General features: G+C 43.2%; 1 protein-coding gene across 1 annotated transcript in view; it reads right to left on the reverse strand.

Annotated features, from left to right (window-relative positions):
- The window catches only part of avl9 (AVL9 homolog (S. cerevisiase)), a 167,109-nt gene that overhangs the window by 70,087 nt on the left and 78,599 nt on the right, over positions 1-18,423 (reverse strand). The window contains exons 8-9 of the mRNA XM_080194003.1: positions 18,320-18,358; positions 760-829 (exon numbers count right to left, since the gene is read on the reverse strand). Coding sequence (XP_080050129.1) covers positions 760-829; positions 18,320-18,358 — 109 coding nt within the window. The remainder of the gene's footprint in view (positions 1-759; positions 830-18,319; positions 18,359-18,423) is intronic.

Consider the following 18,423-nt stretch of genomic DNA (forward strand, 5'->3'; position numbering starts at 1 on the left):
TTTGTCTTTAACAAGCGCAAATGTGGAGGGCTGAATGGTCTTTTTCTGTGCTGTACATCTGACTCCAGAAGAACTATACTACAAGTCAGCTAATTATTTGTTATAGTGATTCATCTATGCTTATTTATTCAGCTGCCACATAAAAAAGCAACACTCCTTTCATGGAGTCAGAAAATTGTAAACTCATTCCAGAGACATTAGTACAGAATTAGCTAACCTGCTTATCCCTGGACACCAAGGGGCAATTTGGCATGGTCAATCCACCTAACTGCACATCTTCGGATTTTGGGAGGAAACCAGAGCACCTGGAGAAAACCCACACAGATGCAGGGAAAATGCAAATTCCACAGTTATCTGAGGCTGGAATCAAATCCAGGTCCCTGTCACTATGAAGCAGCAGTGTTAACTGACCACCAGGACTGACACTTCAACGCAGTACTGAACAAATGCTACATTGTCAGAAGTGCCATCTTCGAGAGATGTTAAACCAAGCTTTAATTGGCCCTCTCAGCTGGATAAATGTCACGTCACTACTTGAACAGCAACATAGAAGTTCTCCTGGTTCCTAAACTAACATCGCTTTATACATTCAGGAGAACTATACTACAAGTTGTGCCAAATTGCTGTGTGCAAACTAGTTACCATGTTTTTGTAAGTTGCAGCAAACAGTGGCCTCATTTCAAAAGCATTTCATTGGTTGTATTTTGGAATATTTTGAGTGAAAAAACTCGTCAGTGATACAAGCATGTCTGTGCCTACCTGGAAAAAGCGATAGAACAGTCATCAGGTTTCCAACCAGACGATTTACTGGTGACAAATAAAATAGAACCTGTAAAGACAGTTGTCATTTATTATTATATGCATGATACAGATAATAATTTTAAAAAGCTATCAATCCAATATTTAAGTTTGAGCGCTTATCACCAATTGAAACCAGTGACTCTCCCCTCTGCACAAAGTCTGCACAAATGGCCTACTAAAAAGTAAATTAATTCAAGGCTATAATTCCTGATGTGATACAATTTCTAACCCTTAATATTCAGTTGTGAAAAATTCTTAATATTTACAAATTAGAAGTAGAAAATGCTAAAAAATAATTAGCTCAGACAACATTTGTGGAGAGACAGTTAACACTGCAGGTTAATGGTCTTGCATTAGAACTGGTCAACTGAAGCTCTGATGAAAATGTTTGACCTGAAACACTGCAGGGAATCTTACCAAAAAACAGCAGCGTGAGAAACAGTGTGTATTTCTCCAGAAAAAGTGGCAGTTTTTCACTTCAGATTATACCAAACTGTCACAGACAAATAGCTGGGCATGTTTCGCACCTTCATGTAAAGTGGCAGAGCACAGCACAATGGCAAAGCCCGGCATAATTGAGATGGGGTGCCATATTTAAAGGGCACCCTGATCAAAGCAAAAATTAACCTCCCCTCCATGGAGGTCTCGAGGCCCCCAATCAGAGGCGGCATTTCTCCCTCACTCTGACTGGTGCCAATATCTCTCCTCACTCCCCCACACCCCACCCTCCTCTGATCAGACCCTGTATTTTCCACCCTCCAGCAAGGAGTGCCAACACGCCCTCCCTGAACATCAGACCCCTCTGAACATTGGACCATTGTTCCCCTCCTCCAGCAGTCAGTTCCAACAGCCCTCTCCCTTCCCCAAAAGATCAGACCCCTTCCTCCCTACCCCTCCAGCAGTTACCGCTGGCACCCCCACCTTCCCCTGAACATCACTGGACCCTTTCCTCCATCCCAACCTACCCAACAACAGAATCCCCTGTTCCAATGTCCGTTCCTGCCCACTGCCAGATGTAAATGAATTCCTCCCCTCCCTCATGAATCTTCCACTGAGGTTCAACCTGTGCCACACCATGCCCTGTGCTCCCAGGAAGATCCCCCTGACAGATTCATGTTCGGGAGAACCTGTTGTAAATAGAGAGGGTTCAATATATGACCTGCGGGGGTTCTTTATTTATATGTAAATATAGATAACGTGTTTGTGTCAGGTTCACGCCCATGATGGCATTGCTGCTGAGGGGCCGGGTCTCATCGGATCTTGATGCCCCATTGGCACGCCCATGGACGATGAGCAGAGGCTCAAGATCCTACCCAACAACTATTTTTCTCTCCAGTCGCTGCCTGACCTATTGAGTATTTCCTGCTTAGTTTAGATTTCCACCATCTGCAGTATTTGTTTCTGTATATTTATGGTCTGGATTAATAAATTGCCACAGCTATTAATATAAAACACAATACGGCTTGTGTCAGGAAAACAGTAAAGGCAGGGGAAAATTAGGGAAATCCAAAAAGATGGGAATATTTTCATATATTCAAAAATAAACAATGCAAAACTAAGTTGCTTGAAGCAGGGACAATTTGGTTGTGTTAATGAAACTTGTGCTTTTGATATGTTGGTTTACTTATCAACACTGCAAACAGATGTTGACCTAAAGCAAGTTGAGAACTTAGTAAACGGAACATAAAGGGTTTTTAAATAAACAAAACACTCCAGATGCTGGAAATTTGAAACAGATAGAAAATGCTCAAAAAGCTCAGTGGGTCTGGCAGCAGGTGTGGAGAGAGAGAGAGAGAGTGTTAACACCGCGAATGCATATGACTATTCTTCAGATCTAAAGAGAGGCAGAAACGTGACAGAATGTATACATTGTCAGAGGGGGTGCAGCAACGACAGCAGAATAGAAGGTCAGTGATAGGTGGAAGCAGGGAGGGATTGCAACAAAGATGTGTAGGGCACAAGACAGAGGAAGTGCTAACGGCAGCATGAAGCTGCTCACAATGGCAGAAAGCTAAAATATCAGAATGTTAATTGAAGAACAAAAGTCGGCGCTGAGTGTTATGAAGCAGAGGTGGATCCCCCCTGAGAACTAACACCTAACCACTCAGAGTACCTCACCTCATAATCTGTTAAAAGTGTGTGGGAAGTGTACGAGCTGCTCCTCAATCACTTCTAGCGGTTAAATCAAAATAATTACCTGACACACTCTAAAGTCAATCTATTTATATAATAAACAGTGAACAAGTTAACTAAACAATTAACAAACCGAATGTGAAACACTTCTAATGGAATGCTGTTTAGATAAATACAATTCTCACTCATTCACATTCTAAATTACGAACAGGTTTGGCATCTTCCAGAATATTCTGGACCTTTTTGTTAATTCTTCTCTATGGAACTTCTTTCTTCTTTGATACCTTTTCTATCGAGATGACACTTTGCCCTACAGCATAAACTAGGCCATGAGAGCGCCATCAGTTCTCTTTCTCTGAGCTGAACTAAGCTGTTACTCTGGCAAGCAGCAATTTCTCTGTGCCAGTGCCTCCCTTCTTTACTTATGGTATACCAATATTTCCCACAATATAATTGGTCCTAGGTTGGCAACACTATCAAATTTAAATTTACTAGATTCCTGGTAAATAAGTACCTGATTTAAATTTGATTGGCTAAATGCAAAAGCCTGTTTGGTGTCTTGGTAAAACTGTCGCTTGGCCTTCGATATAAATGCTTCAGTCTGGGACCCCATGTGCCCTTGCATTTTTTAACTTTAAGCACAGAAACAACACCAGCTTTTAAAGGGACCATGCAATGCTTTTTGTTCTTAGTATTTTACAAACAATCTACAATTACTACAATGATGTATTAATAACAGAGTTGTCGTGATGGGAGACTTCAATTTCCCAAACATCGATTGGACTATCCCAAGGGTAAGGGGTTTGGATGGGGAGGAGTTTGTTAGGTGTGTTCAGGAAAGTTTCCTGACAGTACGTGGATAAGCCTACGAGAGGAGAGGCTGTACTTGACCTGGTACTGGCGAATGAACCAGGACAGGTGACGGATCTCTCGGTAGGGGAGCATCTTGGGCATGGTGATCATAATTCTATCTCCTTCACAACTGCATTGGAACGAGATAGGATCAGGCAGGCTAGGAAGGTGTTTGTCTGGAGTAAGGGGAAATACGAAGACGTCAGGAAGTTAATTGGACAAATAAACTGGAAGGAGGCATTCTTGGGGAAAAGTACAGAAGGAAGGTGGCGGATATTCAAGGAGTGTTTGTCTGGAGCTCTGAACGACAACGTTCCGATGAGACAAGGAGGTTTTGGTAGGTCGCGGGAACCGTGGTGCACGAAGGCTGTGGTGAACCTAGTCAGGAGGAAAAGGAAGGTGTACAAAAGATTCAGGGAGCTAGGAGATGTTAAGGATCTAGAGGAGTATAAGGATTGTAGAAAGGAGCTTAAAAGGGAAATTAGGAGAGCCAGAAGGGGTCATGAGAAGGCCTTGGTGGGTAAGATTAAGGAGAATCCCAAGGCCTTCTATAAATATGTGAAAAGTAAAAGGATGAGAAGAGAAGGGATAGGACCTATAAAAGGTGAAGGGGGAAAGGTCTGTGTGGAACCAGAAGAAATGGCAGAGGTGCTTAATGAGTACTTTGCCTCAGTATTCACGGTGGAAACTGATCTGGGAGATTTTGCTACAGGTTTGCAGCAAATGGAAAAGATTGAGTATGTGGATATTAAGGAAGAGGATGTGTTAGAACTTTTGAATTCTATCAAGATAGATAAGTCGCCGGGACCAGATGGGATGTATCCCAGGTTACTGTGGGAGGCGAGGGAGGTGATTGCAGAGCCCCTGGCAATGATCTTTGCGTCGTCAATGGAGACGGGAGAGGTTCCGGAGGATTGCGGATGTGGTTCCTATTTTCAAGAAAGGGAAGAGATAGCCCGGGAAATTACTGACCGGTGAGTCTGACCTCAGCAGTTGGTAAGCTGATGGAGAGGCTTCTGAGGGACAAGATTTATGAGCATTTGGAGAGGTTTAGCATGATCAGAAATAGTCTGCATGGTTTTGTCAAGCCCTTACGAGCCTAGTTGAGTTCTTCGAAAATGTGACTGAACACATTGACAAAGGAAGAGCAGTGGACGTAGTGTACATGGACTTCAGCAAGGCGTTTGATAAGGTCCCCCATGCAAGACTTCTTGAGAAGGTGAGAGGGCATGGGATCCAAGGGGCTTTGGCCTTGTGGATCCAGAACTGGCTTGCCTGCAGAAGGCAGACAGTGGTTGTGGATGGGTCTTTTTCTGCATGGAGGTCAGTCACCAGTGGAGTGCCCCAGGGATCTGTTCTAGGACCCTTGCTGTTTGTCATTTTCATAAATGACCTAGATGAGGAAGTGGAGGGATGGGCTAATAAGTTCGCCGATGACACGAAGGTCGGTGTTGTGGTGGAAAGTCTGGAAGGATGTCAGAAGTTGCAGCAGGACATAAATAGGATGCAGGACTGGGCGGAGAAGTGGCAGATGGACTTCAACGCGGATAAACGTGTAGTGGTCCATTTTGGCAGGACCAACGGGATGAACGAGTACACTATCAAGGGCAGGAGTCTTAGCAGTGTTGAAGAGCAGGAGGATCTTGGGGTCCGGGTCCACAGGACTCTTAAATCGGCCTCGCAGGTGGAGGATGTGGTCAAGGCGGCGTGTGGTGTACTGGCCTTCATTAATCGAGGGATTGAGTTTCGGAGTCGGGAGGTAATGCTGCAACTTTATAAGACCCTTGTCAGGCCCCACTTGGAGTACTGTGCGCAGTTCTGGTCGCCTCACTATAGGAAGGACGTAGAAGCTATTGAAAGGGTACAGAGGAGATTTACAAGGATGTTGCCTGGATTGGGAGGCATGCCTTAAGAAGATAGGTTGAGGGAGCTAGGACTCTTCTCCCTGGAGAGACGAAGGTTGAGAGGCAACCTGATAGAGGTTTATAAAATGTTGAGAGGAATAGATAGGGTGGATTCTCAGAGGCTATTTCCCCGGGTTGAAATGGTTGCTACGAGAGGACACAGATTTAAGGTACGGGGAGGCAAGTACAGGGGTGATGTTAGGGGTAAGTTTTTCACTCAGAGGGTGGTGAGTGAATGGAATCGGCTGCCGTCAGTGGTGGTGGAGGTGAACTCGCTGGGGTCTTTTAAAAGACTTCTGGATGAGTATATGGGATTTGGGGTTATAGATAGGTCTATGGATTGGTAGGTATTGATGTGATCGGTGCAACTTGTGGGCTGAAGGGCCTGTTTGTGCTGTAGTGTTCTATGCTCGATGTAATTACCCAACTTTGCCACCTGAATGAGTGAAACTAAACAAGTGACAGATGGCCCAGTAGAGGAAGGGGAAGTGGTTGGGGGAAGGAGGGTGGTGTTGGCATTGGTACAAAATGTTTTGGATGTAAGAAGGTCAAGTTAGAGGAGAAAGGTCACAGTCTTAAGTTGTTGTACTCAATGTTTACTCCTATGAGCTGTAACATGCTGATTTGAAAGATGAGGTCTACTCTATCAGTTCATGTTGGGCATCACTGGATCACTGCGGCAGACCAACAATCAACATGTCGATACGAGATCAAAATGCTGAGTTGAAGTGGCAGGGAAGTTGGGGTCATGCTTCGGACTGAGAGAAGTTGTTCCGCAAAGCAGTCACTGAGTCTGCATTTAGCTTGCTAATGTCGAGGAAACTGCATTGGAGGTGAATACACTGGGCCAAATTGAAGAAAGTGCAAGATGTTGCTTCACCTGAATGGAGTATTTGGGTCTTGAGTGGTAATAAGGGAGGAGGTAAAGGGGCAGGTGTTGTACCTTCTGTGATTGAAAGGGAAAGTGCCACAGGAAAGGGGCAAGGAATCAGGGATGGAGGAGTCACAGAGGGAGTAGTCCCAGCATTAGGCTGACCGGGGGACAGAGGTGTGTTTCATGGTAGTATCATGCTGGAGTTGGTGGAAATCATGATGTGGAGATGCCGGCGTTGGACTGGGGTAAAACAGTAAGAAGTCTCACAACACCAGGTTAAAGTCTAACAAGCTTATTTGATAGTAAACACACAAGCTTTCAGAACACTGTTCCTTCGTACAGGTGAGTGGAGAATTCTGATCACAGAAGGGCATATAAAGGCACACACAGTTTACAGAATACTGATTAGAATGCGAGTCTTTACAGCTAGTCTGCTATTCAAGTCTTAAGAGTGCAGACAATGCGAGTGGAGATAGCATTAAGCATAAGTTAAAGACATGGGTGGCACGGTAGCACAATGGTTAGCGCTGCTGCTTCACAGCTCCAGAGGCCTGAGTTCGATTCCCGGCTCGGGTCACTGTGTGTAGAGTTTGCACATTCTCCTCGTGTCTGCGTGGGTTTCCTCTGGGTGCTCTGGTTTCCTCCCACAGTCCAAAAATGTGTGGGTTAGGTTGATTGGTCATGCTATAAAAAAGAATTGCCCCTTAGTGTCCTGGGATTAGTGTCTTGGGTTAGAGGGATTAGCAGGTAAAATATGTAGGGATATGGGGGTACAGCTTGGGTGGGATTGTGGCCAGTGCAGACTCGATGGGTCGAAGGACCTCTTTCTGCACTGTAGGGTTCTATAGTTCTATGTCTATTGTCTCCAGACAGGTCAACAAGTCAGAAGTTGTAAGTTCAGGCAAGTCATTGTAAGTTCAGGCAAGTCACAGACAGTGCGACATGAACCCAAGATCCTGGTTGGGGCTATCCTCATGTGTGCGGAACTTGAAGTTCACACCATCTATAAGCCCCCCCCATATGACTTGCCCGAACTTGCAACATCTCACTTACTGTCCTGTCTGGAGACAATACACATATCTTTAACCTATGCTTAATGCTATCTCCACTCACATTGTCTGCACCCTTAAGACTTGAATAGCAGATTAGCTGTAAAGACTCGCATTCTAAATCAGTATTCTGTAAACTGTGTGTGCCTTTATATGCCCTTCTCTGATCAGAATTTTCCACTCACCTGATGAAGGAATAGCGTTCTGAAAGCTTGGGTGTTTACTATCAAATAAACTTGTTGGACTTTAATCTGGTGTTGTGAGACTTATTACTGTGTTAGTGCAAATGGCAGAGGTGATCCTTTGAATGCAGAGGCAGGTGGACAGAAAATAAGGACAAGGAGGAAGGAGGACCCGATCATAGTTCAGGAGAGGGGGTTGGGGGGCAGGGCAGAGGTGTGGAAAATGAACGGAACCAGGTTGAATACCCTGTCAATTACAGTGGAAGGTACACCTTGATTATAGAAGATGGCAGATACGAACACAGAAATTGGGAGAAGTAGGCAATTCGCTCTTCGAGCTTGTTCCGCCATTCAATCAGATCATGGCTGATCTCTTCTGGGTCTCAAATACACAAAGAACAAAGCAAATTATAGCACAGGAACAGGCCCTTCAGCCCTCCAAGACTGCACCGACCATGCTGCCCAACTGAACTAAAACCCCCTAGTTTCCAGAGACCATATCCATCTATTCCCATTTTATTCATATATTTTTCCAGAGGGCTCTTAAAAGTCACTATTGCAGCTGCTTCCACTACCTCCCCTGGCAGTGAGTTCCAGGCACTCACTATCCTGTGCAAAAAACCAGCCTCGTACATCTCCTTTAAACCTTACCTCTTGCACCTTAAACTTATGCCCCCCCCATAATTGACTGTTTCAATCTGGGGAAAAAGCTTCTGACTATCCACTCTGTCCATGCCCCTCAATCTTGTAGACTTCCAGCAGTTCGCCCCTCAACCTCCATCTATCCAGTGAGAATAAACCAAGTTTCTTCAACCTCACCTCATCGCTAATGCCCTCCATACCAGGCAACATCTGAGTAAATCTTTTCTGTACCCTCTCCAAAGCCTCCACATCCTTCTGGTAGTGTGGTGACCAGAATTGAACACTATATTCAAAGTATGGCCTTCTATAAAGCTGCAATATGACTTGCCAAATTTTAAACTGAATGCACCAGCCGATGAAAGCAAGAATGCCATATGCCTTCTTGACTACCTTTTCCACCTGCATTGCCACTTTCGGTGACCTGTGTACCTGTACACCCAGATCTCTGTGCCTTTCAATACTTTTAAGGGTTCTGCCATTCACTATATATTTCCTATCTTTATTAGGCCTTCCAAAATGCATTACCGCACGTGTCCGGATTAAACTCCACCTGCCATCTCTCTGTCCAAGCCTCCAACGATCTATATCCTGCTGTATCCTCTGATGGTCCTCATCGCTATCTGCAAATCCACCAACCTTTGACATTGGCAAACTTACTAATCAAACCAGTTACATTTTCCTCCATATCATTTACATATATTATAAACAGCAAAGGTCCCAGCACTGATTCCTGAGGAACACCACGGTCACAACCCTCCATTCAGAAACACACCTTTCCTTTGCTACCCTCTGTATTCTATGACCGAGCCAAACATCCATCTTGCCTCTGATCCCATGTGACTTCACGTTTTGTACCAGTCTGCCATGAGGGACCTTGTCAAAGGCCTTACTGAAGTCCATATAAACATCCACTGCCCTATCCTCATCAATCGTCTTTGTCACTTCCTCAAAAAACTCGATCAAGTTAGTGAGACATGATCTCCCCTTCACAAAACTATGTTGCCTCCTGCTATTACATCCACTTATTTCCAAGTGGGAATAAATCCTGTCTCGAAGAATCTTCTCCAATAATTTCCCTATCGCTGACAAAGCGGCCTGTAATTACCTGGATTATCCTTGCAACCCTTCTTAAACAAAGCAACAACATTGGCTATTCTCCAACCCTCTAGGACCTACCCTGTAGTCAGTGAGTGTACAAAGAATTCTCTCAAGGCTCCAGCAATTTCCTCCTATTTTTTGAAATTCACCTACCTCTTCCCTTTAACCTGATTTTTTTTAGAAAAATCAGAAATATATCTCCTTCTTAAAACTATTTAATGATTCAGACTCCACCGTGCTATGGGGCATCAAATTCTATAAATTCATTACCCTCAGAGAAATATTTCCTCATCTGTTTCAAATCAACTGCCTCTCAAACTATATCTGTGACCACTTATTCTAGATTGCTCCACAAAGCGAAACATCTGGACTACATTCAGATATGGAGATGGAGAATTGGAATATGGGATGGAGACTTTACAGGAAACAGGATGTGAGGAGCTGTAGTTGAGGTAGCTGTGGAAGTCAGTGGGCTTGCAATGAATATTAGCAGTCAGTCTGTCTCTGAAAGTGAAGATAAGAGAGGTGAAAGAAGGGAAGCGCTGGACCATGTGGATTCTTGCGTGATCAGCATTTACCCGACTTGTGCAGAAATTTAGTTTATTCAAACAAATTCATCTTTACATAATTGGAAGGGTTATATTTCTTTCAATTGTTACCATATTTTTCTCTGATGCTGTGATGTGCATATCTTTTTAACTGCCCTTTTGCAGTCCAGCAACTAATTTTTGTATTTATGCAATTTTTGTCTGTTTCAATAATAATTTAATTTACTTAATCCTTTGTGAGCAGCACTGGCAAGGCTGAATTTATAACCAAGTTGCTTGCAATTGCAAAAATTGAATTTCATGGTTGTTAGATTAATTACATAATCACTTGCCTACCCACACATTATTTGCTTTAATCTGTGCCTAATCTCCATAACCTTTTACAATCATGTTTCCTATTTTAGGTACAGAATCAGTGGAATGAAATGTTTGAGGGGCAGACAAATTTCATGCCGCCACCTGAGATTAAGAACTATGCTACCTTTTGATATTCATTTCACATTATCCATATTATTTCATCAGAACTCTGAAGGGAATATATTTTTTATACTATTATATGCTTGGGAGTTGCCTATTTTGATGTTTAAACTACTAAACTTATAAAAACGTGGTCAACCAACCTTTCTGAAAACTTCTTGTAATTCTAAATCAGTTTAGAATTCTACATTTGATATTTAAACATTTTCATAAATCAAGGACTCATACATCTAACAACATTTATCTGGCAAATTGTGCTGTGGTATCATTTCTCGACATTACATGGAAAATTTATTTTATACTGGGACAGCACAGTTTCACAATGGTTAGAAACACAGAAAACAGGAGCAGGTGGTGACCATTGGCCCTTCGAGCCTGCTCAGCCATTCATTACGATCATGCCTGATCATCCAACTCAATAGCCCAATCCTGCTTTTACCCATAACTTTTGATCTCAGCACTGTTGTCTCTGAGCACCAGGGACCTGGGTTCAATTCCAGCCTTGGGAGTTTGCACATTCTCCCCATGTTTGCACGGGTTTCCTAATCTAAATTGCCCTTTAGTGTCCTAAAATGTGTAAATTAGGGAGATTAGTCAGGTAAAGATATGAGGTTATGGGGCTATCACCTGGGTGGGATGCTCTGTTGGACACTGGGTACAGCCTCAATATGATGTATGGCTTCCTACTGCATAGAATCATAGAGATTCTATGATTCTGTACTATTAAAGTCAACCATGCACTAATTGATACACTTCTGTGATCCCAACATATTCTGAGGGCTTTGTAATAAGGTGCCCTTTGCAGGTATGAACAATATACAAACAGTACAAAATAATGCAAGTTTGTATGGCAGAAAGATCATTTACAAGATTCCCTTATTTAAAAATCTCAAATTCACAAGAAACAGGAGCTTAGCAGCAGGAGTAGGCCATTCAGCCTGCTCCATGGTTCAACAGGATCATGGTTGATTTAAGTTATGGTCTCCACTTTGCTGTTTGCCCACAGTATCCCTGACTCCCTTGTCTATCAGAAATGTGTCAAACTCAACCTTGAACAAATTCAATTATCCAGTCTCCAATACTTTCAGAGGAAGAGAATTCCACATACTGCTAAAGCTTCAAAAGAAAAAAAAGCATCTTTGCCCTAAACAGTAGATCTCTTATTCTTAAACTGTGTACACTAGTTCTCATCTCTCCATTAATGGAATCACCCTCCTAGTATCTACCCTATTAAAATCTCCTCAGGATTTAATACATTTCAACAAGGTCACTCCTCATTCTCCCAATCTCCAATAGGTAAAGGACAACCCTGTTTAACCTCATCCCAAGATCAGTCGTGTCAACCTTTTCTGTACTGATTTCAACAGAATTATATAAATATAGAGACCAGCGCTGTACATTGCTTTCCAAATGCCTGCAGAGTAACAACAAAAGAGCACCGTTCTGAATGGAGTCCAACAAATTCAGCAAGAATAGTGCTCTGTAAGTCAGTGAGCGTGCTGACAGTTAAATTCAGTGCAGGAAACTGCTGTGTTGTTACCAGCAGTATTGGACCCTACAGTCAATGAAGCATCAGGCCTGGTTTCATTGTCATTGTGTTTGCCTCTGAGTTTAAACATTTCATATATGCGGAGCATCAGAATAAAACCAAAACACTGAAGGTGGGATTTTTTTGTCCGAGCTTATCCCAACTGGAAAATTTCCCCCTAGCCTCTCACCCCCTGCAACCCTGTTACAATTCCAATGGCAGGCAGGATGGAAAAATTCCTCCCGATAGTCAAAAAGCTGAACTTTAACGTTACGTCAGTCATTTTTAGAAAATCATAGGAGCTGTCTTCAGCGACATCTTACTCCATTCCAATCATTTTAAAGTAAAGTTTACTTATCAGTCACAAGTAAGGCTTATATTAACACTGCAATGAAATTACTGTGAAATTCCCGAGATGCCACAGTCCAACACACCTGATCAGGTCAATGCATCTAACCAGCACATCTTTCAGAATGTGGGAGGAAACTGGAGCACCCGGAGAAAACTCACACAGACACGGGGGTAATGTGCAAACTCTACACAGACAGTGACCCAAGGGCGCCGCACCTGCGCAAGGATATTTTGGCCCTGGAGGGAGTGCAGAGGAGGTTTACTAGGCTGATACCGGAGTTGAGGGGATTGAGCTATGAGGAGAGGCTGAATAAACTAGGCTTGTACTCGTTAGAGTTTAGAAGAATGAGGGGAGATCTCATTGAGACGTATAAGATGATGAATGGGATGGATAGGATAGAGGTGGAGAGACTCTTCCCGCTCAAAAAAGACAGTAGGACTAGGGGGCACAGCCTCAAGATAAAGGGGAGGCGGTTTAGAACGGAGTTGAGGAGGAACTTCTTCACTCAAAGGGTGGTGAATCTCTGGAATTCTCTGCCTGTTGAAGTGGTGGAGGCTGTCTCGCTAAATATTTTTAAGAAGCGGGTTGATGGGTTCTTGATAAGAGAGGGGATTAAGGGTTATGGGGAGAGGGCGGGAAAGTGGAACTGAGCTACAACAGATCAGCCATGATCTTATTGAATGGCGGGACAGGCTCGAAGGGCTAGATGGCCTACTCCTGCTCCTATTTCTTATGTTATGTTCTTATGAATCGAACCCGAGTCCTTGGCACTGTGAAGCAGCAGTGCTAACCACTGTGCTATCATGCTGACCATGTGATTCACTGAAAGTTTTTAAAAATTTACAGTTGCTTATGTGTTTTAATACTTTAGAGAGCTGAGGCTTTGGGTAAAAGATACGGTTATGGCCACGAGATAGGACAATATGGGGCAGCGGATGCCACAGTGATTAAAAATGCTGCCTCGCGGCACCAGGGACCTGGTTCAATTCTGGCCTTGGATGACTGTGTGTAGAGCAGCATGTTCTCTCCATGCCTGCGTGGGTTTCTTCTGGGTGCTCTGGTTTCCTCCCACACTTCAAAGATGTATGGGTTAGGTTGCTTGGCCATACCAAATTGCTTCTTGGTGTCAGACAGAATGCATGTGGTCATGGCGATAGGGCGCACACGGAATTGCTGTTGGTACAGGCTCGATGGACCAAATGGCCTCTTTTTGCACTGTAGGGATTCTATGACTCCCGTGATACCACTCCAAATCTGACTATAACAGGGTTTTCTTGTGAATTTAGAAGGAAAAGCCTGTCCACAATTTGCAAGGCACAAATCAAGAGTGTGATGGAATACTCTCCACTTTCCTGGGTGAGTGCAGCTCCAACACGGAAGAAACACCACCATACAGGACAACACAGCCCACTTGATTGCTAATATTTCCATAAACTTTAAATCCCTCCATTACCAGCAAATAGCAACCACATATAGACAAGCAAGATACCCTGCAGGAACTCAAAGTTCCTAAGATATCACCTTCCAATGACCACAACCATCTAGAAGGACAAAAACAGCAGATACCTGGAAACACCACCAAATGGAGCTTCCCCTCCAAGGCACTTGGAAGATCAGAAGGATCTTGGGGTCTGGGTTCATATGACTCTCAAAACAGCTTTGCAGGTAGAGGATATAGTTAAGGCGGCTTATGGTGTACTGGCCTTCAATCGAGGAACTGAGTTTAGGAGTCCGGAGATAATGCTGCAGCTGTATAAGACCCTGGTCAGACCCCATTTAGAGTACTCTGCTCAGTTCTGGTTGCCTCATTACAGGTAGGATGTGGAAGCCATCGAAAGGGTGCAAAGGAGATTTACAAGGATGTTGCCTCGATAGGGTGGCATGCCTTATGAGGATAGGTTGAGAGCGCTCGGTCTTTTCTCCTTAGAGAGACGAAGGATGAAAGGTGACTTGATAGAGGTGTATAAGCTGTTGAGAGGTATTGATCAAGTGGATTCTCAGAGGCTTTTTACCAGGGCTGAAATGGCTGCCACAAGAGGACACAGGTTTGGGGTGCTGGGGAGTAGGTACAGAGGAGATGTCAGGGGTAAGTTTTTCACTAAGGGTGGTGGGTGCGTGGAATTGGCTGCCGGCAGTGGTGGAGGCAGATTTGATAGTGTCTTTTCAGAGTCTTTTGGATGAGTACATGGGACTTAATAAGATAGAGGGTTATAGGTAAGCATAGTAGGTAGGAATATGTTCGAGTTGTGGGCTGAAGGGCCTGTTCGTGCTGTAGTTTTTCTATGTTCACTCACCATCCTGACTTGGAAATGTATTTTTGTTCCTTCAGTGTTCCTAACACTGACGTGCACCTAAAGCTCAGGGATGGCAGCGTTCAAGAAGGCAGCTCACCAGAACCTTCTGAAGGGTAACCAGGGCTGGGCAATAAATGCTGGCCTTGCCAGCAACATCCACATCCCACGAGAAGAATAAAAGACACACACGCCTGCAAAATTTACAAGTTACATTGTAAGTAGTTACTTCCTCAGCCAAATTAAAGTCCAATGTTGAAAGATAAAAATTAAGAGCTCGCTGTTTGAATTTTTGGCTGGTCACTATGGTGGTGGCAGAAATTTTTCCAACTTCCTTTGGATTCCAGGAGCTGAGCTGAAGCTCATGTAACTGCAATTGCTGGAGACGATTTCTTTTTAATTTGTAATCCTTCTCTTCCACAATTAAGTGAGTTTTGCACCCTGTCAATGGAAAATGCACAATCTCTGCGCTCGACTTTTTAATTTATAAAAGTGGAGAGAGGGTATTCCTTAGCGTTCTATGAACTGATTTTTTAGAGGACTGACTGCTCTGTCCTTAAGTGTTTATATTAAGCAGATTTCAAAACATTTACTTAGTCGCATGGCCTCTCTCTCCCACTAATGGTTTCAGGGGGCATTTATCTATCTGATCATAGAGTCAACAGCATGGAGACAGGCCCTTCGGCCCACTCTGGGGTCCATGCCTATCAAACTGCTCATCTAAGTCAGCATTTGGCCCATATTGCTCTAAACCTTTTCTATCCATGTATCTGTCCAAATGTCAATGTCCCTGCCTGAACCATTTGCTCAGGCAGCTCATTCCACATATGCTCCACCCCCTACAAAAAAAGCTGCTCCTCAGGATCCCACTAATTCTCTCTCCTCTTAACTTAAATCTATGCTCTCTAGTTCTTGATTCCCCAATCCTGGGAAAAACACTGATGGCATTCATCTTATTCATGCCTCTCATGATTTTATACACCTCAACAAGATCACCTCCCAGTCGCCTATGTTCCAAAGAAAAATGTCCTAGCCTGTTCAATCTCTCCCTATAATTCAGTCCCTTGAGTTCTGGCAGTATCAGTGTAAATTCCTTCTGCACTCTCTCCAATTTAATAACATCTTTCCTATAGCAAGGCAACCAAAACTGAACACTGGTGCAGTGTAGCCTCACCAATGTCCTGTATAACTGCAACATAACTTCCCAACTTCTATACTCAATGGCCTCAATGATAAAGGCCAGCATGCCAAAAGCCTTATTTACTGCCTTATCTACCCGTGACTCGACCTTTAGAGAACTGTACACCTGAACTTCGTTCCATGATATTCCCTAAGGTCCTACCATTCACCATTAAAGTCCTACCTTGATTTGACTTTCCAAAATGCAATACCTCACACTTATTGGTATTGAACTCCATATGCCATTTTTCAGCCCACTTCCCCAGCTGATCAAGATCCTGCTGCAATTTATTATTAAAACTGACTGTTGCTTTTGTTTCAGGGCCTGGATGATCAGGTTCTGTTGTGTCCCAGTCACTAAACACCTGAATGAATTTTCCACATTGATAAAATAATAAAATATCTTTCATATAACTATTGTCCTAGCAGACCATGTCTCTGCTGGAAATGTAGACTTAAAAGGAATGTAAACATTATGTCCAATATATTTGAAGTAGTCCCCAACATTCTCAGATGCAAAATTTCATAGCAAAATGTTGTGGGAAGTCAGAATTGTATTCCACATTTGATCTTTTCAGAAACTGGTCAATGGCAATACCAGACATCAGATGACTTATGGTAGCTATCATTAGTTGTGTCTTTTCCTGATTTTTTTTTTTTAAACAGTTTGTTATACGTTTAGTCAACCGGAAAAATTACAAATCTATATCACTCATGTAACATCACATGACAATGCCAAGAATGTACTTTTAAAATTGGATGTTGCTGGCAACCAGCATTTATTCCATCCTTTGTTTCCCAGAGATGATGGTGGAATAGCATCATCTTGAAGCACCGACTATGTGGGATAGGTGCCCCAGTGCTGTTAAATAGGAAGTTCCAGGATTTTAACCTCATGAATGCAGTAATGACGACACGTGTCCACATCAGATTTGTGTAGGGCTTAAGAGGAGAACTTGGAGGTGGTGGCTCCTATTGCTCTTGGTCTTCTGGCTGATGGAAGTTTCAGAATCAGGAGTTTAAAGAAATTTGAGTGGGTTGCTACAGAGAATCCTTGTAGGTAATGCAGACTGCAACCACCATCCATGCAGTGTATGGTTTAGGTGGTGAGTGGGGTACCAATCAAGCAGACTATATCCTCAATGGTGTTAAGCTTTTGAAGTGTTATTGGACACTTATCCAGTTAAGTGAAAAGAATTCCACCACATCCCTGACTGATACTTTTTAGGTAGTAGAGAAGCTTTTGGGTATCAACATGGGAGCCACTTGCAACATAATTGCAACAGGGCAGCTCAGTGGCACAGCGGTTGGCACTGCTGCCTCTCAGCACCAGGGATCCAGATTTGATTTCCAGCTTGGGTCACTGTCTGTGTAGAGCTTGGGTTTCCTCCACGTGCTCCAGTTTCTTCCAGTCTGAAAAACGTGCTGGTTAGAGGCATTAGTCATGCCAAATTCTTCCTCAGTGTAGCCAGACAGCTGCTGGAGTGTGGCGACTAAGGGATTGTCACAGCAACTTCATTGCAGTGTGAACTTATGCCTACTTGTGACATTAATAAACTTTAAACAAAAAACATTAAACGTAACAGCAAACCTCTGGCCTGCTCTATCAGTCACAGCATTTATATTCGGGACCAGTTCAGTTTCTCTTCAGTCCAGAATGTTGATGCTAAAGATTCAGTGATGACAGCACTCTTAAACACCAAGGGGAGATGGTTATACTCTTCTTTTTGGAAATGGTCATTGTTTAACTAATTGCGACAAATAAACAATATGTGGCACAACCATCCCAAATCCGAATACATGTGAACATGCATTGTTTTATTACTGGAGTGTTAAGTGAAGCATACAGAGAATCTTTCTAGAGGGAACAAATATATTACTTAAACTAGGAAGAGTGCAGAAAAGATTTACTAGGATGTTACCAGGACTTGATGGATTGAGTTGTAAGGGGAAGCTAGGAAGATGGTGACATTTTCCTCTGGAGCGTAGGAGGCTGAGGGGTGATCTTATAGAGGAGGACTATAAAATAATGAGGGGCACCGATCAGCTAGGTAGTCAATATCTTTTCCCAAAGGTAGGGGAGTCTAAAACTAGAGGGCATAGGTTTAAGGTGAGGGGAGAGATACAAAAGTGTCCAGAGAGGCAATTGTTTCACAGAGGATGTTGAGTGTCTGGAACAAGCTCCCAGAGGTAGTAGTAGAGGCAGGTACAATTTTGTCTTTTAAGAAGCATTTAAACAGTTACATGGGTAAGATGGATATAGAGGGATATGGGCAAAATGCAGGCAATTGGGACTAGCTTCAGGATTTTAAAAAAGGCGGCGTCTATAACTCTGTTGTTTATATAAATATTGAAATTTGAGCATAACTTCTGACACTTTGCTGATTAAGAGTCAGCAGGGTTACTTGCCTTTTTCTCCAAAAGAATCAACTTGAAGAGAATAATCGTCTGCAAAACAAAAAAAAAGCATATTCAACAGTGCTTACAGGATGAATACTAAGATTTGAAATGCT

This window comes from Carcharhinus amblyrhynchos, chromosome 8, assembly GCF_965287045.1.
Source record: "Carcharhinus amblyrhynchos chromosome 8, sCarAmb.v2.hapA, whole genome shotgun sequence".
In the NCBI taxonomy this organism is placed as follows: domain Eukaryota; kingdom Metazoa; phylum Chordata; class Chondrichthyes; order Carcharhiniformes; family Carcharhinidae; genus Carcharhinus; species Carcharhinus amblyrhynchos.